General features: G+C 37.3%; 1 protein-coding gene across 5 annotated transcripts in view; it reads right to left on the bottom strand.

Moving 5' to 3' along the window:
- The window catches only part of LOC113094688 (paired box protein Pax-7), a 46533-nt gene that overhangs the window by 9647 nt on the left and 9125 nt on the right, over positions 1-27761 (bottom strand). For all 5 annotated transcript variants that reach the window (XM_026260297.1, XM_026260296.1, XM_026260298.1 and 2 more), the window contains exons 5-7: positions 17629-17825; positions 11333-11498; positions 10986-11182 (exon numbers count right to left, since the gene is read on the bottom strand). In XM_026260297.1, the coding sequence (XP_026116082.1) occupies positions 10986-11182; positions 11333-11498; positions 17629-17825 (560 nt within the window). The remainder of the gene's footprint in view (positions 1-10985; positions 11183-11332; positions 11499-17628; positions 17826-27761) is intronic.

Genomic DNA, 27761 nt, shown 5'->3' with positions numbered 1-27761 from the left:
CACAGCCAAAGTCAGACGCAGAGTTATAATCTATTATTTCCTGCCATACTATCATTGCCAAGTAAAAATCTATATTCTTTCCACATGTGTAACCTTTTTGTATCTGATACGGCTGGAAGAAGGAAGCTGGAATATTTGCCAATCTTGCTGACAAACAACATCCCCAGGCAGTGCGACTCTCCAGGCCCACGAACACCAGAGGACAAATCCAGCCGACCCACACCAGCACACAGTGCCAACAGCCCGGCTGAGACACACTTAACTTTCTTGAGTCCTTTCAAAGTAACTCCCCACCCCCACAACCCTCAGCCCCCCACCCCAGCCCAACTATTTCCTCTTTCTCCCCCTCTTTCATTCTGTGAAGCATCCCCCCAGTAGCTAGGCTTTCATTTGTTGTGGGTCTGTGTGAGAGCTGCTAGTGCAGATAATGCCAGGCAGGATCCAGTTTAAAGGACATAGCTGCAGGCATTTTGCTCCTCTCCCTCTCTCACTCGCTCCTTTTCACTTTCTGTCTCTTGACAGATAGATTACTTTATAAATAATAATAAAAAGTAATTAATTCTCTCAACTTCAGAGCCCTCTAGCCTGCAGCAGTGTAAATGTAAAGCTGGAAATTGATACAATGTGCATCCTTTCAGATAAACAAACAGCGCAGTGGCAATAAAAAGGAAAGCTTTTCACACTACCATAATTTCCTTAACTGTCAAATTATATTTTTTTTGTCTGAGTAAATGTTTGACGTGACTTGGTTCTTTGTTGGATTTTTTTTCCCTTGCCTAAATAGAACAAGGATCAAGCTTAGCTGGAACAAAACTGAAATGTGAGGAGGGTCTCTAAAAGGGGAAAATAATTAGAGGCTAATTCAACAAAACTGGAACTAAACACTCACACAGAAGATGGCTTAATAACACTACACTTTATTAATAATGTTATATATCAGTAACCACTAAATCGCTTTACAGTCCATGTAATTTGGGTGGTGGGAGGCAAATGAAAGCAGGACTTGCTAGAGAAATAGTATAATGTTTTTTAAAATTGTGTGGTTGCTGGATTGCTTATATATAGTCCACACCATGTTCCATAAGTGTGTATAATATACATTACATACATAATTTAGAATAAACTATAACAATGATATACAATGATTTTATTAGTTTTTTATTTTTACAGACAAAAGGAAGCTGTTTTCTATGGTAATCAACAGCATCCTGCCAGGTATTTATGTCAATAGATTATAAATTGTATTTAAACCAAAATACACTATTAAGAATAACAAGTGTTTTACTGTAGGTGAATCCCCTGTAGAGAGCTATAATAGCATACAAAGATACTCAGAGTCCCTGACAATACAGACCAAAATCTGGCCTGTCCACCTGCTCTGAGAGAGAGAGAGAGAGAGAGAGAGAGAGAGAGAGAGAGAGAGAGAGAGAGAGAGAGAGAGAGCAGTAGGATAAATGTGGGTGGAGAATCTGGGAGGACAGTGTGTGTCTGTGGGCCAGTTAACTCAGCCCTGCATCCACGTGCACACACACACAAAATCTCTCCTTTTATGCACATCCACACTCCGCTTAATCTGTCCAAGACTGGATTTGCTGGTGTGTGAGAGAGCGGCTCACATTTCACTGGAATATACACAAGTATGCTGGAAAAAAAATGTCACCTAAGCAGGGAGCTGGGATGACAAGGGTTGATGTCATAAGGCTATCTGCACAGCTAAAGGTTACATGTCCAACCCTCAGACCTCCAGTCCTAATATCATACTTACAGAGATCAGCTGTAGTAAATGAACTGAGTTAAGGGGGATAGATGTGGTATGAATAGATTACATACATAAAAAAAATAAAGACTCTGCTTCCAAAAACGATATTGGATTTGAGGATTAGCAAACAATGTTCTTTTGAGTGAAATGAGTATAAAAACACTCACCAACTTCAGCATTACATTTCAGGGGCAATATCTGATGCAATGTAGCCGTAATTAAAGAAGCGCTGCCATTCTTTGTCACAAAGTCGCTTTTCAGAGAGACGCCATAATCCTCAAACACCCACAATGCCAGAATCAGCTACTGTAGCAAACAATGTCAAGAGGCAAGATAGCAAAAAGGCAAACACAGAGATGGAAATGTGGACATTTGAGCGTGGTAGTCCTATTGCTCTGATGAATGATGTAAATCCACACGGATTTGGGCAATATGATCATGACTCATGCTGAGATGTTCATTATTTATAGATAAAGAGTGTTTTTCTGCACCACAAGTGACAACATACAGAAAATTTACTACCAAAAAAATATATAATCAAATAATAATAATAATAATATAAAACTAATATAAATAGAAAAGTTCACAAGAACAGCATTTGTCTGAAATAGTTTTTTTTTTTTTTCTCGTATGTTTAACATAAAAAGTGCAAGGGGCTAATCATGCAATCTTAATAAAATTCTGTATATTATCAGCATTATTAGCTGGCATCATTACTAGGAGAGACACTATGAGTCTATTAAACATACGGTACATGAACCCACACGGCAGAATCAGACCATCATGGCATCAGTGCAGCCGCCTTGAAAGGTGACCAAACAAGACCCCCACCGAGACACAAAATGGCTATTTTTGAAATAAACATTATTGCGTAAAATCAATTAGTGGTTTTGTCACGGCTGGAGGCAGAGGTGGGTAATTAGTAGACCCGTCTGTTTATGGTGAGACCTTCGTGGGATCTCTCTCCCCTAGTGGCAGGGAGCAGATGACATAAATGATTTCCTCTCTTGGCTCGATGTCACTGTGCTAATTGGCCACAGCACATTAATTGAAAGTGAAAAGAAGAGTCCGCCAAAAACGGAGAGGGTGGGGGAGGTGGGCGTTTGACTGTGAAAGGGGATGGCACAGACTGTAATATACGCTGGAAGTGGAGGCTGAGGCGGCTGGGGAGTCTTTAATTGTTTCAAATTAGGCATGTGATTGACAGTGACAGAAAGTGGGCAATGACAAGCTGGGCCCAGATGAGAGCGATTAGTGTGCAACCAGACAAGCTGTCACTTCTCACAACATGTTTTCTGTAGGAAATATTCTGCATATGGCTCTTTTAACTCTGTATAGTAACCCAGGGCTCTGGTAACGCATAATGGGAATCAGTGTGCTGAGTAAAATGTCAATACATACAGTTACATAAAACATATATGAAAAATAAACATTGAGAATAGCTGAAAGCTTTATAACTTATGTAAAACCAGGCAGCAAACAAGTACTTTTTTTTTACTTTTTTTCTATATTATTTCACCTTTAGTTCAGTGTGTTACTTGACATTTCTTTGATTTTGTTTGTGAAATTTACTAGCAATGTCTGAGTGAAAATAATTTTTTTTAAGTGTACACATCAACTACTTAAATATTTCTTAATATGAATGAGAATGAGAGAGCAGTATTTACATCTGTTTAACCCATTTTTCCTCTGTAAAATTGCACATATTTTCCACCCAAATCAGCACAGAATATGTGTAATCTCTGTATATTATATATTACGGCAAAATAATGTAGAAAATTTCTTAAAATTGCTTAAAACGTTTATTTAGTCAAAGCAACTTTTTTGCGAACAAGGACTATTTATTTGAAATTAATTATAAATAATAAAATACAATAACAAATCTTTCACAATAAAAAAAGAATAAATAGCTTTTTTTATCAATATGCATTTATTTGAAGTTTAAATAAATAAATATAACCTTTTTGGATGCATAAATAAAGCCTTGTCTGCTTAGCTGCCAAGTGTCACTATAGGCTATGACCCTTTGATTCATGCACAAAAATTGCTTATCAAAACATAATATATATATATTAAATATCTTGCATTACAATCACTGCTAGTCTGCTTTAGTGTAATACAGACAAAGGCTTTTCAGTACCACTGGACCCTAAATGTCCCAAAGTGCTACAAGGCCTGGAGTTAACCAAAGGTTAATGCATCCTATTGAGCTGATATAGGAAAAAGTGTGAAGTGCAATCTGATTAGTTCATTCAGTGTTTGCGGATGTATGAGATAGATGCAGTCACAAGGAAAAAAACATCCCCCTCTGACCTCTCATGCCACCTCTCATCTTTTCGCACCTCACGCTGCTGCTTGCCTCCGCTTCTGCCAAATTAAATATCTGCTTTAAATGATTTCACAAGGAGCGGCTCGGCAGCGGCTAACGCCATCGAAGAATAACACAAGGTGGAGAGCTGGTGTAGGAGGTGGGAGGAGGGGGTGTTTGTTTGCTAAAAACAGCAGGGTGCAGGTCTAGTGAAGAATGTCAAGTCAAATTGTTCTTGACAGTGTTGATATCTGCACTTCACAGGGATAATTACATGTAAATAAATAGTGGAATAGCTCTCAGCTGGAGTCTGAGAGGAGAGAGCGGGGCAGTTAGTGTCAGCCAGCTGGGGACTCCGTCACTAAGGACAGTGAGCGAGCGTGAAGGAAACAGAGGTGGAAAACCTCTGAGATGTTGTGAAACCACATCACAGAAACTGTAAAACTATTCTAGCTTTACATACAAAATCTAAAACAATGGGACAAGCTTACAAAAGTCTGTCATAAACTGTGGAGGGGGCAGACAGGGTGATGGGCAGTTGTAGTTTTACGAGGCTGTAGTATTAATCATAACTTCACACCTGTCAGACTGGCATCTGGAACTAACAGGAAGCATGTGCACAAAGCCGACAACACCCCCCTCCCCCCACCCATGGTGTTTTGAGCAGGTTCACAATTGTTGGAAGTTTCGCTGTTCATACCCAGTGACCTTATACACTCACTCACTGTATGATCGATCGTGATACCAAAACTGAAAATAAAAAACAAAATAATAAAATAAAATAAAATATAATTTAGTCAGTTAATACATATTTACTCTGCATTTACATTTGTTCAGAATGAAATAAATGAATAGGATAATTCATACGGTAAAACAGTATAAAGCTGTAAAACTAAAAACTAAACAAAATAAAAGGATTCAAAGTGACTCATAAAAAAAAAAAAAAATCAATCTGTTTATAAAATGTTTATAAACATGAGCGATACAACAATTTCCTGTTCCCAGTAGACCCTTGTTTAGAAACATGTAACCACTGTGACACAAAGTATGTCTGTTTAATCAAAACAAACTAAAGGATAGACTTCAGTAATGCTTTGTGAAAATAATAGCTATAAAAATGTGTGTTTATATTGTTCAAGCACTTTTTATAGTGCTTTAAATAAATATTTGAGGACTCCCTCATTTAACATAAGAAAATAATATTATAGCTTATGGAATCAATCATATGGGGGGGGGGGGTACAATATGCAGGAATACATGCAATCAGGTTTTTAGGATTGTTGAGGTAATATTAATTGGTATTAGCATTTTTCAAACTAACAATTAATTTCCCTGCATTTCAGCTTGTTCATCTCCTTAGCTATACATCTGTGAGATAAATGTAAATAGCATTCATTCTTTCAATCAAGGGATAGACTTTAAAATTTAAATTCAAGCCTCATTTTCATTTAAAATAATTATTTGTGGCATTTACCCCGATTAAGGTCATTGCTTCTCTCAAAATAATCAGATTCATGCATACCAGACATGCAAGTGCTCTGTCCCTGTATTAGTGCTGATGCTGTGGAGATCATAAGTAAATCATTCTTAATATATTTCTGTCTTTCCCCACATACAGTTATACAACAGACCCTCTATTTTCAGTCAAGAGCCATTGGAGATGTTGAATGTGACATTTACATATGTATTTGAGTGACCTGAGAAACCTACTGTTTCATTAACACACACACAAGACTTCAATTTCTCTCAGCTTGCGCTAGAGAGGGGCGAAAAAGATAGGAAGAGAGAGAGAAACCAAATAAATTCATGCAGAAAACATTCTGCCAGTGGATATGATTTAAATTCCCCTGATTTTCTTGGCAGCTTCTGAGCAGGTCTCATCTTTTTTTTTAAAGCCTCTTACTTTTTAACTCATGCCAAATTGAAACAGCGTCTTTATTTAAGACGGGTTCTAATTAACAAGTATTTCTCCTCTGCTCTCGGAGCACGGGGGTGATGTAAATATTCATTTATTTAGTCTTTTGATTTGTTGATGGTGACACATGCCAGCTGACACCGTGCCCGGCGAGCAGCTTAATACCACACTGGTAATAATAGCAGAAATGGCACAGAGATTCACTCTTTGACATTCAGGTGCACAATGTCTTGTCAAAAATCTGCAAAAGAGAAGGGAAAAGAGTGAACCAAAACTCAATCATCTTCTTTTCTCTCTCTTTTTCTCACCCCCCCTCTCTCATATAATTTCTTCTTTTTTGGCAACCCCTGTGCAGGCTTCTTAAATATAATTCATCCAGTTTAAAGTGGCTGCTGTGCTAATGGAGGAGCGGAGAGAGGTTGGAGTCCCCCTCCCTTATCTCTAGCAGACAGTTGTCAGGAATCACTGGTGAGGCCTGAGTTGTGCGCGTGGCTCAGGCAGGGAGGCCTGGGGATACGGATCAAAGGGAGAGCTGGTGAGCACTGCTCTGCCTCTGATCCCCCAGTACTGAAACCCAGCCTATTCGCTCTCCCTTCCTAACATCAAATGCTAGCCAAAGTTTCTTCATTCCAAAACACAAATCTTCCAAATGCAATGGAGTGGAGCACATACACACAAAATGATACCATTTGCCATCCAAGTGTGTGGATCTCTTACAAGTTTGATAGAGGATTTAAGTTCTAAATACTGAATTTATTTATATTTATATGTGTGTGTGTGTGTGTGTGTGTTACAGTCTTATACACTGATAAATCACTTATGGTTTCATGAAATTTTGCTCTAAATTAAAGAAAGAAATAATAATGTTATTCAATATGTAAAATGTAGAGAATAAATAATAAAATAATTGGTAAATATAAATAAGTAAATAACATAAGCATTAATCTTGTTAAAAGTACATATAAATAAAATGTATGAATAAATACAAATATATGAATATAAATTTTAAAAAATCTATATAAAGAGAATAATTACAGAATAAATAGAAATGAAACATTTAAAAAAAGTAAATTTAAAATGCAATAAATATAAATGTATTAGAATAAAATATAAAAGTCTTCTAAGACAATAAATAAAAGTAAATATAAAAAAATGTAAATATAAAAATATCCTTAAAGAGTAAACTATATCAATAAATATAAAAATCATCCAAGTCAATAAATAAAAATAAATGTTTATAAATATAAATATCTTCTTAAAGAGAAAATATAAATTGTAAAAATAGGTATAAATGAATCATAATGAAATATAAAATATTTATAAATATACAAAAAAATTATATATAAAAAGAAATGACTAAAATAACTAATTAGTTTTAATAATTTCTTAATTTTGATATGTTAATAACTCACACAATAACTATCCGTTACGGTCCAATCAACCTGACACTAATATTGCAGAGTGAAACTGCAGTAATGCTCATTAATACTGGCACTGGAAGCTTTACTAGATGACTCGAGTGCCTTGAGGGCTGGTGTTGTTGCTACGGGCCCAAAACAAAAAGCATGACTGATTATACTGAATGGTTGGTTTTAGTAAAACCTGTTCATTAAAAAGGGTGTGTGTTGTTTGCTTCTCCAGTTACAACAACTAACAACAAAAACACTGCACATATCAGACAGCCACAGCAGAACGTCTCCCACTGTAAAACCCAATCAGCCACCTCTGCACAAAGCATCTGTTGGAGGAGGAGGAGTGACTGTAGTAGTAAAGCAGCCTACGGCTTTATTACCACATTCATTCCTTCTCCACATGTCCAATGTTTGAACTGGTCTTAATGTCCAGCAGCGGGTGAAACACTGAAAAGACATGCACTCAAGGCCATAGAATTCAGTCCATGGCTCTGACCCGGTCCAAAAGGGCTTAATGGAGATTAGGTCTGACATTGCATAATTTTCATCCGAACTAAGCTGCAGTGCTGTTTAATGTGTTTTCCAGAGGTGCAGTGAGAAGCGCTCTGGCTCTGCTGGCACCTGTTGGTGTTGTATTTCATTCTGGCATGCAGCCTTCAGCACATTTACTGACATCCACAAGTTTTCTCCACTCGATAGAAGCTGCAGAGCAGTCCATCCACACAATTTGACAAATGAGCAAATGAAAATGAGCACATCTTTCTCAGATTTTCTTAAACTGAAAGCCAGGTCATTCCAAGCATGCACTAGATTTTCATGTATATTGCAATACAAGGGATCAAATGTTGCCATTTTTACTATGTCTATGGCGTTGAGCGCAATCTCCAATATAAATAAATAAATACAAAATCCTACATTAAGTTATCCAGGTGTTTCTGTATATATATGGCAAATTTTTCCATTCACAAATATATCATATATTACAAAATCATATATGAAACCTATATATTAACATATATCTCTAGCCCACACACATATGTATGTAATATTTATTTATTAATATTTACATATATGGTTGCTAAATAAAATCATTATATATAAATATTACTAACATTTACGCATACAAATTTTACTACAGTGATTTTATATATGTTATAAACATACTTTTCTGTATGGGTTAGGCTTTTTTTTATCATGTAGTTATTTTCTTGGCATTGTGTAAGCAATCAAGTTACTACAAATATTGTGAATGTGCATGAGCTTCACAAGAGAATATTTCTAAAAATGTCTAAAAAAACAGAGCTCGAAAGATAGTAAATAACGGGAATAAACAGTTAAAATTTGGTGGAAAGATAGAAATATTGTTTATTTTACTTCTTTCTGAATTCACTATCAACTGTTGAGAAATAGTCATGAGTCAGAATCTGAAGTCAGGATACTAAATATTAAATAAATAAGGAGACTCAGGGGAACACAAATGTTTCATGAATGGAAAACAATAAGCAGGATAATTTTGAAACTGTCAGTTAGATGTGTTATAAAGCAGTAGTGAAAACAAGTGTCACCATGCAGTTTCAAAGAAGGGTTTGTCCAGACAAATGAGAGAAGCCCATTACACTACTATGACAATAACTTTAGGCTATAAAGCTTTTAAAATGGCTGATAAGATTTCCCAAGCAAATAAACCAAACAAAAAGCTCTGTGTGCAATCCAACAGTCCTCTACTATTTGACATGCATTATGAAAAACGGCAGTGTCTGTCTAATACAAACGGCACCAGATAACACTCTACAGAATCATGCAGACACTCACTTATTTGCATTGGTTTGCATGAACTGTCTTCACTGAAGAAAAATGAATGTTTTCAAATTAATTATTAGAGGTGGGATTATAAGTAAAAGACAATCGATAAGACAAATGATGTAGAAAATTGTGATGTCCAAAAACAAGCTTGTAAGGACTGCCATGTGGACTCCCTGTAGCTGAGAAGAATGGAGGGGGGGGGGCCTTGTGGGGCTCTGGCGGCCCTTTCATGGACATTGAGGCACAGTGTGATGCTGGGGCTGAACTATGATACTCCTGTCAAAGAGAACATTAATTTTTCCTACAATAAGGGCCTGATGGAATAGCCACATGTGACATGTGGAGATGGGTGAGAGGGGCTGAGGAGGGGTTGGATGGATGGTGTACTATCTTCATTGTAGTAAGGGATTCATACAAAACCCATGGAGAGAAAAAATGTAATCCTTGAAGGAAAATATCATTTAATGATTTTAAACAACTACAATTACAGTTTTATCCTCTTTAAATGTATATAACATTTAGAAGAAGCAGTGCATCACAATTTGTTTAATATTATTTTTGTTGACATGCTGCTTCTGTAAAATTGCTGCTTCAATAAAATAAATTCAAATAAAACAATAGAGAGCTGTTATTTTATATTTCATCTAGTTTTTAACATTCCCCCCAAAGAATGCACAAAAATGCTCAAACCATGTTCAGTTATTTTCTGCAGGTTTGCAGCGAAAGCATTAGTACTTAAAGCCCCTCCACTATGACTAACAATCAAACATGCTGAGAAACGCTTATGTTATCCCCCAACTCCACTGTACAAGAGAAAATCTCTTTTTTGTCATCAAATCCCTAATTCTGTCCTCTCTCTCTCAAAAAAAATTGCAATACCAGTTTCCAAGCCATAAAACATGTGAACAAGGGGGTAATTGTGGACAAATACAGTATTGAATTTAATTTTCAACTCCTTACACACCATTTCAATCTTATTTTCTGCCTGTTAGTCATATCTTCTTGGTTATAGTAGACAGAACTGCCCACTAATAGTGAATAATTGCTTGTAATACACTGATGTGCATCATTAGCAGCCATTTTCCTTGTATTTAGATTTTAGGAATCAACCCTGAGCAAAAAAGCCCTGATTTTGTTATTTAAGATAGCAGGCAAGAATGCTATATAATGTCTATAACAAAAACCTTTGCACAGAAACACAAGAGCAAAACCACCATGTGATTTCAATAGAATTTTAAACAGAATTTATAAAAGCCTTACTGGCTTCCCATATTATACTTAAAATATGTATCGGAGCAAGACAAGAACACATTCTACTTAATTAAAACAACCTGACTTATTAAAATGTCTGTTAACACTAGAAAATTACTTCCAGACAATTAAACATACAGATCCTTTCGTTTAGTGAGATTACGCTCTTTTCATTTGGGATTTTTTTTTCTCTTTAGGGTATCCTGTATGGTCTCAAAACGAATTTTCATAGAATCAAACAATTAAATCTTTGTTTTAATTAGCAGAGTGGGTAAAACAAAGGCATATTAATTAGAACGCATTATTTTATAAATACTTCATGAGTACAACAGGGTATCATCCGACAGAAGATGATTTCTCCAAAACATGTCTGCTCAGTACACATGAGACACATCTAATCACCAGTAGTACACGGCGATGCACAAAGAATATGCGGTTTTATCTTCAGAGCGGTCTCGTAATTCCACTTGAAAGACTCCTTGACAAGTGGCTATAGAGAGGAGTATTTAAACACTGTGGCCAGTGACCCTTACTGACCTGTGGAGATAGTCCATTGCTGACGGGATTCATGTGATTACTGCTCGCTGATTGGCTCATGAAGGTGTCGGTGTAGCTGGAGAAACTGTGGCGGTTGGACGAGAGGCCGTAGGTGGAGCTGCTGTCGCTCGAGAGCCCACCCTGATGCATGGTGGAGGGGGGCAAGGGCTGGGGCCGATGCACCGTGCCACTGACATCTGGGAAGAACAGCACATTTAATTAGAAAACTATTCTCAAATGCATCATGGGAGCGTTCGTTTTAGTGTGAGTAAAGTATGAGATATGTTTGTTGAGTATTAAAAAGGGTCAAATTCTTCTTCTTCTTCTTGAAACATTGGTTAACATACCTTGTGTTAGTGTTGTTTGAGCATAAGCGGACTCAGGAAGCTGGTAGGATGGTAAAGTGGGCATGCCTGTGGGTGGAAACCCTCCAGGTAACAGGTGGTTAAATGCCGCCAGTTGATTAGCTCCAGCTTGTTTACGCCACCTCGCTCGACGGTTGCTGAACCAAACCTGAAATAATAAGAATAAAAATAAATGCAGTGAAATTCTGGCCAATACCACTAAGCTAACTTTTAATTTCATGTGTAATAAATGAGAAGTGGTTGATATGTAAGGGGTAATGCTCATTGCCCTGCTTCTACCATGGTCATTTGCCAGTATTGACGAGTTTAAGTTTTTAATGATCTTTGTATCGCAATATTTGACCGGAAGGGTAAAATGATAGTTATTTTCGTTAGTTAAGGCTTGACAGCGCTAGCATTCTGCCCACTTCAAATCAGACACAGACATGAAGTAGTCTAGTAAAATCACATTTATTTGAAAGAATAGATTATAACATTTATTTAAAATAATTATCAATAGAGAGAGAGAAAAGAGAGTGAGATGACAGGTGTGTGTGAGTTGTCTGAGCATCTCTCTCTACAAATAATGAAACTGTGAATCTAGTTACTTAAATAGCATTTTTATCTCCTTGTTGCTAAAGAATATAATTCAGTGTTTCAATAAATAAGCCATTTTATTAATAAATGTTGCGGGACAGTGCTAAGTTTCTGTGCTCCTGAATGATTCTGTGCGTGCTCAGCGCAATCTCTGATCTCTGTGTGTGTGTGTGTGTGTGTGTGTGTGTGTGCGCGCGAGAGTGATGTGTGTCAGTGCATTAATATAGAATGGTGATGAAACTGACTTGGAATTACCTGTGCTTTAAACAGTTTTAAAGCACACCTGCCGGCCAATCAGAATATGAGAGTGCACTTCAAGAGATAACCCTTAAAGGGTTAAATATTTGTCATAATCTGTCCCTTTAATATTTAGCTTAAAAGTAAGTACTAAATGATGGCAAAAGTAATTTGAATCTTATAATGAGTGGAAATATGTATAGATATTTTTCTAATGTAGAAAATGTGTTTTTATATCAAACTCTGCATGTGATATTTCAGAGATATTTTGAATGAACAAAAAGCTTCTATTTAAATAAAGCAAGAAGACAAAAAAGGAAAGAAAGAAAGAAAGAAAGAAAGAAAGAAAGGAAAGAAAGAAAGAAAGAAAGAAAGAAAGAAAGAAAGAAAGAAAGAAAGAAAGAAATGCCTCTGCCACATTAAGACACATTTTCAAAGTTTCATTCTAATGTGACTGAAAGGGGAGCACGACCAGTAACCTGCATCTCTCTGGGGCCGAGGCGCTGCCCCTGTGTATGCAAAAGAGTGAATGACATTGATCTATGCCTCAGAGGGCCATTCTTCAGACTTTAATACACTGGCAGTGCAGTTAATCTACTGTTGTTTTTCAAATGGGCCCCACCATTGTGAGTGGAAGTGAAAGAGGGGGACAATGGCCCTTCAGTGAATCAGACCACAAAGAGAGGGCGTCCCTTTTTAAACAGCTCCTCAAGAATGACGCTTTCAGCCTAGGCATTGATCAAGGGGCTGGCGTAGACATACTGTATGAGTACACACTCTTTCTCTGCCACTTGCTTTTATCCTCCCAGGCTCTCCTTCAGTCTTTGTACACAAAGTGACAAAGAATGATAAAAAGTCTGATTATTTTTCATAAAATCTAAAAATCAAGTGGGCCACAGAGAACAGTGTACTACACCAAGATATGTTTTCTAAAAACTTAATTTAATATATATATGGCCTTTATTGTAATGATAAAATAAAATTAAAATATAGGTCATTAAAAAACCAAGACAGAAACTGCAATTATGGCATTCCTTGAAAAACTTCATATTCCATTCCCATATCCAAGGAAACACCTATAAGACTCTGGAACTTAGCAACTTCCTTGGAAAAGCACATTCCCAACACACATCCTTACCACAGTGTTAGGTTAGATTTCTATGTTAGGTTAGACAACTGGATTTTTTTAAACTTCATGAATTTAACTTTCTTTTTCTGTATTAATTAATAAATCATGCCAATAAAAATCAGTTTCATTCAACTATAAAAGTTAGCAGTACTCAACCATTCCACACTGCTCTTTTATCAGTGCCGTGCATCATTGACCTTTCCCATAAAACCTCTAGCCCCTCTGACACGAGCCATTACTTTACATGTCTTAGTTTAGGATGGTTTCTGGTCTTAGCAAGAACTGGAGAGTAGCACAAGGCATCAGGAGCTGCGTATCTCAGTGTTAGAGGCTAGAGTGCCTGCCGCCCTACACTCAATGGATCTCCTAAGAGGCTTGCTGCGAGCTGGGGCTTCTGAATGCACCATTGTGGAACCAAATGGAAAAGGCACCTTGAGCAGGGATTTTCTCTCTGCTGCTCCCTCTAATTCCCCACTCTTCTCATCTCCCTGCTTGAGCTGTGACAGAAAGCACACTGCCCGACTGAGATGGCCGACTCATTTCGCAATTCTGAAAGCTATCAAATAATTTCCTTAAAAGTGAACTTTGCGAGACATTTAAGAGAGGAGGTTTCGTGGAGTGTGGCTGAAGGAGCTGTTGTTGATAACTTTCAGTTTGGAGGGAATGGAAATCGAAAAATTCAATTCAATACATTTTCAATCTCCAAGTGAACAGGGGGAGCAGGAGAGACAAAAGGAAGGAAGGTAAATGGAAGACAAATCTGATTGTAGACTGTGTCACGATTGCACATTCCACTTCTGGCCAGCAACTCGTGCTCTCGTCCAATATCAATCATCCAGTCCATCATATCAGTTCCTCTCACTTTCTTTTTCAGTGTCTCTCTTGGATGCCAATGGTTATATGTCTTCCTAGGATTACCGTTTGCCATGTGCAGGGCGGTTGGTGAGCAGACAGGAAGATGAGGGGTAAAACCTGGATAACGTGATTGAATTTCACAGCAAAAAAGAACACAACAGTGGCTGAGAGGCATGAAAAAGGCAGACATCGATCTCAGTGTCACCATACAGGAGTTTTGGGAATCTGGATGTGCAGTGGGACAGGAAGGGTTGGGATGGAGGGTCGATGCCAGCTGGACTGGACCTTAAAGGTAACAGTGTGGCAAAACTCTCTAAAATGAAGCATCTTTCCTACAGAAACATCTGCAAAATTCATATTTTACCCCACCCAGATATTACATTTGAGAACACTTTTAAATTCATGGCCATGCATCTCTTTCTAACTAATCATTATCCATAAACATAAATATATGCATGTAAAAATCCATATAATACTTGTATTCACATATTTGTTTGATCTGTTCATTGAAATCCTGCATTTGTGAGCCAGGAGCATAAGTACAGAAATATTGGTTCCAGATTTTGCAAGGATCTTTCACAACGCATGTGATATGACTCCACATCAGGCGGCTGACATTTGTGCCCTGGAAGTCTTGTTTCCAGATTGTTTCAACATTGTAAACATTTCTGTTCACATTTTGAACGTAGTGTACGTCAAAATTAGGTCACAGTATCAAGTTTAATTCATTATTCATAATATGATCTAAAAAATACCAGAAGTTTTCAATGTAATAATGTAGTGTGTCTAGGTTCTTCCCTCCATCTGTCTGTCCTCTCCTCATATTTCAGAATGGTCCTACCACAACCTCAATCCTGAATTCATGATAACATCACAAAGATTTCTTGTCTAACTGAGTTTGAAGTGACATAACTTCCACTGCCTATGAAATTCCCTGTAAATCTCTGTTAATTCCTTTTGTTTCTCCCTCTGGTCTTACAAAATGCAGCGAACCAGACAGAAAGACGGACAGCAGTGCTGTAAGACCTGGAAGCACTTAGTCAGATATGGATCACTTCCTCTGATTTGCCATAAGGAACAGTAAAACAGTGGAAGCATGAATAAATTGTCCGTGGTTAAAAATAACCACAGTGACAGACTGAAAACACATAATAGATAAGCACCAAACAGATAAATGAATGCCTTTGACATCCTCACTGATCCATGTCTGACTTCCTCTCTTTGGTAGCAGGAAAGCTCCCTCCCTCTCTCCAAGTTTCTCTCTCTCTCTTTCTCAGACATCTGGATACTGTGTCAGCGCAGCTGCACTCGAGTGAGTTGACATTGAGGCCGCAGGGTCTGCCAAAAGCCAATAGGGTCAGACACCTTCCCCTCCACAAAAGCAATGATCCCAGAGCCCTGGCATCTTCATGTGAGCTATCGCGAGCCAGAGATCCTCACACATCATCTGCTTGTCTTCTCAAGAACCAACTGCAGGGCTGTGACAGGGTTGAGAAAACAAAACATGAGCTGTCGAGCCAAGATATTGAGGATGTGGTGGTTTCATGTGATCTCTGAATGATCTGGACTTTCCATCCCACATGGCCCCAAACGTTTGACAGCGAAAGAACATTCATCATTGCATTATATATTGGTTTTTAAAAATCTGATTCAGGTCTGATATGCACAGTTCAGAAGTAAATGTTCATTTACTTGTCTAATTAGCATCAGTCACCATAAATGCACAAAAGGGCCAAATGTCCCATGGGGCTCCTTTCATGGAGAGCCGAATCACTGACATGGCAGAAACAAAATCAGCAGGAACCCCGACACTGAGAGCAAGAGATCTTTTATTTGCTAAAAAGCCTGCCACAAGGCTACTACAGGTCATCTTTTTCCAAAACTGTTTCTGTTTCTGGGCACAAACATCTGATTGATATACAGTACATTTATGCATTTAACAGATGCCTTTATCCAAAGCGATTTGTCTAGGAGCCAACAATATTTGTAAAATACAAATTCAGATTTTAAATAAAAATCATGAATACAAAATAATCTTTCATCACAAAATTGAAAAACCAAGACAGATTAACCTTACATGCCATTTCACTACTCAGTTCATATTCAGAACATTAACATAGGAAGACCACAAGCCCATACCTTTTCAGAGGTAAAGCCATCAGCAAGGCCATGGTGAACGGTCATATTTTATACAAGCTCTTGATTGATTAGTGTTACTGGTGGAGAGGGGTTCCCCTAGAGAGCGTGTGGGATGCTCTCTGATAAGCAGCAAATTTTACAAGAAGCAGTGGTGGGCTTGAAAGTGGTGGGAAGAAAAGATCCCAGCCAAAAGCTGAAGTGAGAAATCCATCAGGAATGCACTCTTGTTCTTTTTATCCCCCTCCCTTTGCTCCCAACAGCTGCTGCCGTAACTCTACTGTATTTTCACAACTCAGTTTCAACTATCCACATGGTTGACAAGCTGTCAGGAGTCGGGACCAGTGCTAGGAGAAGCCAGAGCCTATTGTGCGTAAATGCTTTGCAACAATAAGTACATTTACATGTATTTTAAAAGTTCAAATTCAGTAAGACTAAAACAAGCAATTCACGGTGTAAATGCATTGGTCCAACAGAAATCGTACCAGTGTGGTTTCTGCAAATACAAATCTCAGTGTTGTGTGAATGCTACAAAAGTCAGAAGTGACACAAAACATTTTTAATCCTTTAGATATATTAAGTTATGCATTGTGACATGTAAAAATTGACAGAAGACCGTAACTTGATTATGAGCTGCTTAAGTTAAACGGTGCATGTAAAGGTGCTTTTCGTTTGTTATATTGTCGTTGGAAGATCAAACCATGACATTTTGACTAAAAATTCATAAAGTAATAGTAGTACCTAGTAGAGCCGTATTAGCCACCTGATCATCTTTCTCTCTGTTACGGCTGACAGGAAGAGGCCTGCTGTGTTTTTCTAGCACTTTCTTTGAAATGAGCAGTTGCATTGTTACACGCGTCATCAATCAGAGGACCTCAGTCCAGCAGATCTAGTGACACTTTAGAGCTCTATAGACCTCGAAGCACATAGCTGAACTCTTACTGGGCTCTCATTGTGCCATCTACATCTCCAACTGAGAGCATCAGTCTTACGAGTACCATCCTTTCATAATAAACTTGTAGATAAGCACACTTAAAGGGATAGTTAACTTAAAAAAATTAAGTTCTGTTATTATTTACTCACATTCCATATTTAAAAATAAAGCAGGCTTCATACGACACAGGACTCATCTGACTTCAGTTTTACACTATGTGTGTTCATATAAGTTTGGAATTACATGAGAGTGAGTAAAAGATGACGAATCTCATTTTTAGGTGAACTATCCCTTTATGTTTTATATACAGAGTGATGAAGATAAAAGCTCTTGATTCAATAAAACACATTTTCAGACCATGCATATATCTAGCAACTGCAGTAACTGCTTTATTATTTGGCAGTGTCGTACCTGTACTCTGGCCTCTGTGAGCTTGGTTCTCTGAGCTAGTTCCTCTCTGGTGTAGATGTCTGGGTAGTGTGTCCTTTCAAAGGCCTTCTCCAGCTCCTCCAGCTGCTCAGCTGTGAAGGTGGTCCGACTGCGCCTCTGCTTCCTCTTCAAGGGTAGGTCTGGTTCAGACTCTACATCCGAGCCATCATCTATTCGACCTGACATAGAGAACAGAGAATGAAAGAACTGAGTGCGTTGTGTATGCCCAAAAAACAGATGGATGGTGGCATGGTGAAATGAGATGGATTCATGTGGCTTTCAAGTGAAAATTATTTTAATGCATGGCTATTTATATAAGCGAATCTCTTGTAAATACAACTCCACATCAGTGCACATCCCAGCTCACCCCGAGGCCATAAAGGGAAAAGAATGGGGGAAGAGTTAAATCTCAGAAGACCACCTTAGTAACTGATATTCTGTGCTAAAAAGAAACAAAACTGGCACTTTAAAAATACCTCAAGATTATTTAATTATATGCCATTTGCAATCTTGGTGGATTATCTGTAAAATTCCGACATATGTTCCTGTGGCTCAGTGGCAGAGCATTGCCTTAGCAGCACAAAAGGTAGTGGGTTTGATTTCCGGGAAACACACGCATAATGGTAAAAATAAATTATAGCCTGAAAGCACTGTAATTGACTTTGGATAAAAGTGTCTGATAAATGTAAATGCATATCAAGTGCAGCATTACTGTTTAGTGGTTAGCTGAAGAAAAGAGTAGCTCAGTGATGAAACGAAAAGGACACATTATCTTATACATGCTGTATGGAACAGTGACCTTTACAGGTGCCTATGCACGTTGCTGATAAATTTGCAAATAATTGTAGAAAGCATATTAATGAGTGTAAACAAGAAAAATTGACAAATATGCCGGCAAAAAAAAAAAAAAATAACAATAGAGATTCAAAGGGATCTACCTATGTCCCATTCTTTTGTCACATACATTTCCATATATGACACGGAAGATCTTATATAGCCCATTTTTATCATTTCATTTGAGTTGATTGCTTATTTATTTCCTGTTTAGCTGGCACTGTGCTGATCCTTGAAAATCCCTTCAGCAGCATTGGGGGCATTGCTCTGCAGACACTGGCCTTAATCCAGGCCATGACTTCCCGCTAAATTGAAGAAATTCTACATTAGTAATGGCTGAGCCCTGGCTTCTTATTGGCTAATGCTGGTGTGGGCTTCCAAGACTGGCCCCTCTGAACAGGGCTGATTATAGAAGAGACGAGTGGGGTGCACTCCACCTTTTCTTATTTGTCAGGGCTGGGTAAATATATGTTTTTCCCCCCACTTAATCGCAATCTTCACAAAGAAAAAAAAAAAGATCCTGATACTGATTCTTAAAATCTTAAGATCTATCCTTTACTCTGCATTTGTAAAATAAAGATTCATTATTGACATTGATGGTTCCATGAAGAACCTTTAACATACACAGAAACTTTCCATTCCACAAAAGGTTATTTATAGTGGAAAATTGTTCTGTATGTTCAAATTTCTTAAAAAAAAACAAACAAAAATAATGGTTTTGTTAAAGGCTGTTCACTGAAAGGTACTTTAAGGAACCCAAAATTGTTGTTCTATGTCATTGCTGCAAAAACACAAACACAGAACCCTTTCACACTGCTTGTTGGACCCGGAAAATTGCCAGAACATTGCCAGATTGCCTTCTGTGTGAACGCAAACAAGTCCTGGGATTGATTCTGTGATCGATCCTGGCTTGAGGACTTAGTAACATTGCCGGGTTCAGTCCCAGAACGAGCTTTTGTGTTAACAAAAGCCAGAACCAATGGCGTAAAGGGTATGTCGTAGTGATGACGTACGTTATCGCGCGACTCTTTTACTGAGTGTCAGATCAACGTTCACATCGGAATTTTATTTTTGCAAACTGTCATGAACCAGAGATCAGTTAGCTCCTCACTATCCACACTGAAGCCGAGATCATTCGTCAGCTTAAGTGAAAGTTAACGTGCCTAGCGTTTTCGACACGTACATTACACGTAACATCGTGTTGTCACGTGTCATTACGGGACCTTTACAGGTTATGTGTGAACGCACGCACATATTCTGGGAAATCATGTACGTGTATTATGCGGAAGCTCAGTGTGAAAGGGGCTTATACATTCTACACCCTGCTTTTTGCTAGAACAGTACAGTAAGAACAGTTTTTTCAGGCCAGGTGAAACACCAGATGGATCTAAGAGGTAATTCAATGACATTAAATCTTGTCGACAACTGCAGATCTGTTCACTCCCATTCCTCACCATAGGGGACAGTAGGGGTGTCATGATATACCGGTATTGACGATAGCCTTGATATTCAAAGCAACAGTTATCGATATTGTGTTAATTTAGTGTGTGACGATATACCGGTATTAGCGATAACCGCAATATTTAAAATGAACAGTTCTCTTATGATAACTCCACATGTAAATACTCCAGCGCAGGACCTGGTTGAGCTCCCAGGTGGCAGTATTGTGCCGTTAAGTTGGTCGCAATGCCATGCAATTTTCTGTCTTTTTATTTTATAGGAGCTTCAACGAACATGGAGAAAGCCAGAGTATCCTTATGTTCATTGGCTGAAAAAGAAAAACTCAATAAACAAAGTCAAATAATTTGACACATACCCCCCAAATTTTTCTATAGACATCACGATATATCGATATTGTGAATTCTTATGACCGTGATATGAAAAATCTAATATCGTGACAGCCCTAGGGGACAGCAATGAGGGGAGTTTGAGAGATAGAAATGCTTACACATCTCTTAACATTTGGCTTTTTCCCTTTTTTATTGGTTGGAAGGTTCTAATTTCTGAATGTTTATGTGAAAATGTCATGTTTCATCTTGGTCACTGTCATCTGACATTGGTTTGGTCACAACAACAAAAGCTAACCAATGGCAACACCAGATTACAGAATGAATATGTTTGCAAATCTCCATTTATTTGTTGGACAGCATGTCCCAAAAATGGCCTCCAAACATAAGCACAAACAATGAAAGAGCCATTAAAGTGGCTTCGACTCCAGGCCAGCTCTGTCTTTTAATTAAACAAGGAATTATGGGATTACAGGGAGGTTCTCATTACAGGCCACTTGAGGAGTCCTCTGGTAGATGTCTTTTTGTCTCTTAGAGCTCACGCTCAGGAATTCTCGACGGATTACACATGGCCGTAGGACATGGGGCCGCATTAATTAAATCAATTCCTTTGCCTTTTCTTTTAAGATTCATTTTGCTAACATTTTCCCCTCTTCCCAACATTCTGCTAAAAACAAACTCAAGTGTACATTTATATTGGAACTCATGTTCTTTAAATCCCTTTGTTGGTTTTTGAGAGCATGGGACAAAGTGATTTGCTTTTGACTCGCCATGACGAACACTTGAGGCCAGTGCAGTGATCTATACTGATTGTTTTTCCAAAAGGTGGCCATCAATTTTATTAAAGACACAACATGGAATTTATTTGTTCTTCCCTACATGCTGCTAGACAATGAAGGAATAGCTCACCCAAAACTGAAAATGCTGTCATCATTTATTCACCCTAATTCAAAAAGTCCCAAATTTTTTCTTCTTTTTTTCAACAAAAGAAAGGTTTGGAAAGTAATGAGGGTGAATGAATGATCAAACTTCCATTCAAAAGATTGGGATTAATAAAATGAATTTAGTAAATAATAACAATAATTAAATTGATGAAAAGTTATTGTAAGGACATTTATATTTATTTCAAATAAATGTTTTTCTTTTGACTTTTCTATTAAAGAAAAAATGCATCATGCTTTCCAAAAAATATTAAGCAGCATAACTGTTTTCAACATTCTTAATAAGAAATATTTCTTGAGCTGCAAATCAGCATATTAGAATGATTTCTGAAGGATCATGTGACACTGAAGACTGAAGTAAAGACAAAAATAAAAATAATAAATTAGATTTTAAAACATATTAAAGTAGAAAACAATTATTTTAAATTGAAGAAATATTTTACTCTTTTAACTATAATTTCAATCAAATAAATGCAGTCTTGGTGAGCATAAGAGACTCTTTAAAAAACAATAACAGACCCCAGACTTTTGAAGAGTGTATATCCTGCCACAAATATCAAATAAGATTTGTGATCAATTCTTAATTTCCTTATGTTTTTACCTTCTAAGAAACACAATTTGACAGGCTACAAGCTTGATGCAGTTGCACCTGCATGACTGATGAGTATTCTGCCACATCCCATTCTGCCCTCGTCACAAGAATTACAATGTCATTTAGCTGCCATAACAGACAACCCACAAGCCCTGCAGAGACTGATAAAACCACAATACGTTTGACAGCACTCTCCTGCTAAAGGTCAGCATCTCTCGCTCTCCTAACGCAGTATAATGAGGACAGGATTATGGAAATGAAACAGACGCTGATGCAGATATGCGTCTAAACCTGGACCTCATCTTTGTCTCTGCGAGATCCCACGATTGACATGCTGGGTCCCATCCCATGGATGCAACCATGGCAAGTATCCAGATCTGTTGAATGTGCTGTGGCATAAAAATAACTGAGTATGACACATTTTGTCAGAGATGATGGCCTGGAGCAGACAGCAGCAAAAGCTTTGAATAAAGGTAAATACAGCAGAAACTGGGTTTTAGAAATGAAAAGATCTCTTTGCCAAACCACTAATCAGAAAACAGGAACATTCCAAGTACAATAAGACGACCCTCTTAAATCTACAAATAAAATAAAAAATTAAGGGACACATAAAATAATAAATCCTATTATTTTATGAACTGAAAATTGTCTCTTTGCGTCTTGTCAGTTATTAAGATTGACCGTGCCCCATGGGATCAACCTGATTTGTAGCACTTACACATCAAAGGCAGTTAATCAGGAGAGAATTGGCTTAATATATCTTGAATTTGGGTTTGATTGAAAGCCCTTTGGTGAAACCAAACCAGAAGGGTCACTGTAACACTTTCAAACTGATTCACATTGATCTGCTTCGTGCAGCCAACCTGACTGAGCTTTTTAATGATAGCTGGGAGTAAACTTTTCAAGAGCAGTTACACATTGGACAGTGATTAACCGCTACAGGTGAGGAGCGACTAAGGCCAAAGAGGAGTCATGACCACCCAACATAAGCCTTCAGACCACTTCCACCACTGATGAATCTGTGAGCAGATGGGATATTCATCATCAAGGCCACACTCAGACCTCTTTCTCCTCTGCGTTGTCTTTTTATTTTCATTCCCTCATTCTCTCTCTCTCTCTCCCCCTAACACCTCCTGCCACAGTCTCTGAGTAAAGAGCTAAAGGGCCTGGGGTAAAGTGCTCGTCCACAGCTGCACATTCCACCACCTTAGCATGGTAGCAAACATTTACACATTTGCCTTCATCAGAGTTGGCTCTCAAAACAACATTATACTCAGGTTGAGTTCAGTATTCACTTGATTATTGTCCAATAATCATGAATAAGATTTTTAAATCTCTCTTCAAAAAGAGAACACAATTTGATAAATCATTTATTTTTGTAGGAGAGTTATATGCCAGTGTTTAATATCCATGGTTAGGGATTCGAACAACATTAGTATGAGCAAATGTAAAAGTGATGCTAATAATTAATTAGAGTTATTCCAAAGATCAATAAATCAAATACTTGACCATGCCGAAAAACTGGTGCTAAAACTTAATAGCTTTTATTATTCAACATTCAACAAAAAGACCATAATATGTCCAAACGAGTACAGGTTAGTTTTAAAATTAAACCAAATGCTACATAAAAAATGAAAACACAAGGTCCTGTCCTGTTCAGTTTAGATTTGCTTTCTCCTCCATGTTCATTAATTTCTTTCATTGGGAAAAAGAACGCCATTGAAGGCGGGAAAAGGAGGGAAAGCTCTGTAATTTTGGCTCCCACAACAAACAATTAGCCCTCCATTCTTTATGTAGCATTCAAAAACTTTTGAGAGAATGAGATTGAAGATGTGAAGGAGAGGTGATGGGTGATGCTCTTTTATAAGTCTTGTCATGTGCATGAAGGCTCAGAGGGCTTTTTGTCTGCCGTGCCTGTGTGAGAGTGTGCTCACCTTAAACAACAGAGAGACTCGGGGGCCTCTGTGGTCTTTCAGGCCCAATAGAAGACGCACCTTAGGGGGCCATTTAAGCCTGAAAAGAGGCCTGACAACCCTGTGCAGCTCTGTGGGGCATCAATAAATGCTGACATATTGACTCTCTGTGCCCAAGCGCCACTGGAAAATGCTGCCTGAATATGAATCCATTTAATGGCAGGGAAAAGTGGGCGGCAGTGCAGAGAGACAGCGAGAGGGACACACTAAGTATGGCTTGTGTCTCTTTGGTTTCAAATGCTCTGGAATGTGGGGTCTAAAAAAGAGGTTTGAAACTTTAACTATTGACAGATAGTTAAAGAACAGAGAAGACACAACTGGTTAGACCTACTTTGGACATCACGTTAAAGAAATCATGTTTTGCTGAAGTTATCAGATCCGCACAGAACATAAATGTGAAGATCACATCTGTTCTGCTGCATTAGCTGAATTTCGCTGCTCTGCTATTTAAGAAAAACGTAATCTTAAAACTTATCTTAAGGCAATTGGGGGGCGGTGATTATTTAAAGATATGCGCAGCGCAGTCGATTTGCTAGGAAGTGCTGACTTAACTTGGTCAATGGAAGGAGGGAGACAGCTCTAATTCTGTTTCTTTCTGCGAGAGACTGAAAGTCAGGTGTCTGTTTGCTTCCCAACTAATTCTTTCTTTTAATATCAAGTTTTCATTTCCTGGGATTGAGATCTCGCTAATTGAGGTCAAAAGCAATCAGCACCTTGGAACTTAATCAAATATCTAAAAGGTGAGAAGGATGGCAAAATCAGCCATTTAAACTACCATGCCTATAGCTTATTAAACTATAATGTGTGTGTCAGAGAAAAAAGAAAAAAGACACGAGCATACCTCAACCTTCATCGCATTTTAGTTGGAACAAGAGTCTGTTTGAAAGATTTACCTGCTTCACATAATATACATAATAAGTACAAAAATGAATTTACTCATTCTCATCCCTTTACTTAGACCTCACCAACTGATAAAAATTGTGTTTTACTTAGTAACTTGTAAAGTTCACAAATAAATACAAAGAAAGGGCAAGTAATACATTTGAATTAAAAATTAAAAAAAAAAAAAATTTTCTTGCAATATCATATTTGGTGCATTTTCTTTCAATGTATGAGTAAAAACAGCTGAAACATTCTTAAAAATATAATATTTTGTGTCGCACAGAAAACAAGAAAAACATACAGGTTTAACTGAGATGAGGGTGAGTAAATACATTCTAATTTTTTAATGAAATATCCTTTTAAATTCTCTACATAGTAAACATTACAAGCAGCTCTGACACAAAATGCACAAAATGATATTGTTAAAATCCATTGTCTAGTCGCTGTGTCAAAGGCGGAAACATTGGCCTCAGATAAAAGTTTCCTTGCATTACTGCAATAAAGTAAATTTGCAGAAAACTTTATGCTTCTCCATGTGAGGCCTTTCCTTTAAATACTGGAAGGTAAAACTGCAACTGAACTTAATTCCATCCACACAAGATGTTTGTGTTATCATGGCTTTATGTTTTGGCAAACTACCATTTATTAAATGCAAAGCTTTTATCCGCTTTTCCCACAGCGGTGGCGTTAGTCTCTTCTCAAGATAAAACAGTTGCATAAACAAAAAAATGCTGAATGTCAATTTTACCACTGACTTAGCTTATGGGAAATAAATCTCAATATATCAATGTGAGCTTTAAGTGGACAGCCTAGGGCTTAAATACAAATGGCAAGAGCGAAAATAAATAATAATAAAAAGGCATAATCTTACTTCCAAAAGAAAAGCAGATAAATAATCAGAGATGAAGAAAAAGTGATTTGAAATGCATCCACATACAGTAGTGTTTCTTAAAGAAGATAAAAGCTTTTCTTTGAGCACTCTGTCCAAACGCAGACCTTATAACATAAATGAGTTGCATGATGTCTTTACGTGCCAACACGGTAAACACAGTTTAATGAAGACTGTTATAACTCAACATTGCAACCAGAACACTTGTTTTTAGATAACAAATCTCATTTCAACAGATGCAAAAAAAAAAAAAAAAAAAAAACTGTGAGCAGCACTTGCTTTTGTATACTGCAGGGTGAGAGAAAAAAGTTAATGTGGAAAGAGTAGCCTGAAGAGAAACTGACAATGGCTGCATAAATAAGCCCATTAGTTAAAAATGTACGACAAGTGCCCTGTTTGAAGCCTGTGAGGGGAGAGGGGAGCGGGATAGACACCCTCACAGCTGCCCGGCCCCTCTGCAGCTCACACACTGCCCCGCACATTCACCATTTAGGTTGGTGGAAAAAATCTGAGCAAATTTCTGATTTGCAACACTCTAGGAACATGTTTATTGTCTTTGTGCAAGTGCAAAACACACACATAAATAAAGCTAATGAAGAATCTCGGGGTGAGGTTGCTAAAGAGCATAAAATGGGAAATTTTATGGCCATAAGAAGCGTGGGCTTATGGTGATTTTTAAGCCATTCGACCATGTTGTTCGGCACTAATCATAGGACTGTTGAGGCGCAATTGCTCTCCTCACTTAATTACTGTTATCTATTAAATGGCCATGCTTCTTTAGTCATCAAAACTGAACAGAATCTTAAGGGTATTTTTATGATTTTAGCATATTGTGGAAATGCCACCTGTTATTCCTAATCGTGAACTTCCACTATGAGAAATTAAGAGTTAAAAGGCCTTTTAAACAACTGCACTGACTTTTTATCTTATGCCAAACAGTCTGTGAACAATCATAGTTGGTAACACTTTATTTGAAGGACCAATTCCCACTACAAACTTGTTGCTTATTAACATGCATATTACTAGCATATTGGCTGTTTATTAGTTCTTTTAAATCACATATTGTTGCTTTATTCTGCACGACCATATTTTAGGCCCTGTTTACCGCCAATACCTAAACTTAACAACAACCTTACTAACTACTAACAAGCAGCAAATTAGCAGTTTAAACTCTTAGTTAATAGTGAATGTGTTACCTATACTAAAGTGTTACCAAACAAAGTTCTGCAGTGAAGACTTAAATCAATTTTCACTATCAATTCTGTAATTCTGTAAAAAGTAAAAAAGTAAAAGTAAAAAGGCAGTAATGATGAAACCATGGAAATCACTTGTTTGTACATGTATTGGTTTCTGAAAGACTTGTTTTTGGAGATGGCAATGTAAAAGCCATTCACGAGCAAGTAAATATACAGCCCAAAACTAAACTGCTTGTATTCAAGTCTAAACAGAGTCAACATTTAGGACTAGAATTGAATGCAATTATACTTCTTATCCCAGAAAGAAAGCAATGCATGCTTCTTCAAATTTCAATAAATTCCTCAACAAATAACTCATTATGAAATTGAATACATTACATGATATGTTGTTTCTTTAAAGGGACAAGTAAAAAAGCTGCCTGAAAATTATATAGAGAATACAAGCAGATGTTACGAATGAACGCTAGCATAAAACGGAAAAAGTACTTTTTTTTTGTTAACCATATGTAATCTTTCCTTATACTGGCCCTTTCTTTGTTTTCAACGTCTGATTGTTTCAACCTATTCTGCTAAACAGATAAACATCAGACACTGCCAAAAAGTGTCACAATGTTCTAAACCAATTTAAATAATCTAAAATAAAAAACTAAGTAAATAAATAAATGCATACATATATATATATTTTTATGTTTTATCAGCAAGCACTTGAATATAAAGCAATACAATTTTGTTTTAAATTATTTTAGTTTATTTTAAGTTTATATACCTATCTTATTTTATTGCTATTTTAGTAATATTATTTAAGCAGTCTAATATTTAACTAGACATAGCTCTAAAAGTAGAAAAATTAAACACACTGCCTGTCTAAACATGGAAGCCTTATAAATCCCATTGCCTGCATTAAGACAAAATTCAAACCCTACAAACAGGCAATTTCAAGCCACTCACTTGGAAAATGTTCTGTTTAAAATGCCAAAAGGAGGGTGACTCTTTTCTTTTGCTCTTAGATTACCATATTTCT

This window comes from Carassius auratus, unplaced genomic scaffold (assembly GCF_003368295.1).
Source record: "Carassius auratus strain Wakin unplaced genomic scaffold, ASM336829v1 scaf_tig00215416, whole genome shotgun sequence".
Lineage (NCBI taxonomy): Eukaryota > Metazoa > Chordata > Actinopteri > Cypriniformes > Cyprinidae > Carassius > Carassius auratus.
Note: the sequence above shows the minus strand (reverse complement) of the source record. Positions and strands in the feature narration are given on the sequence as shown.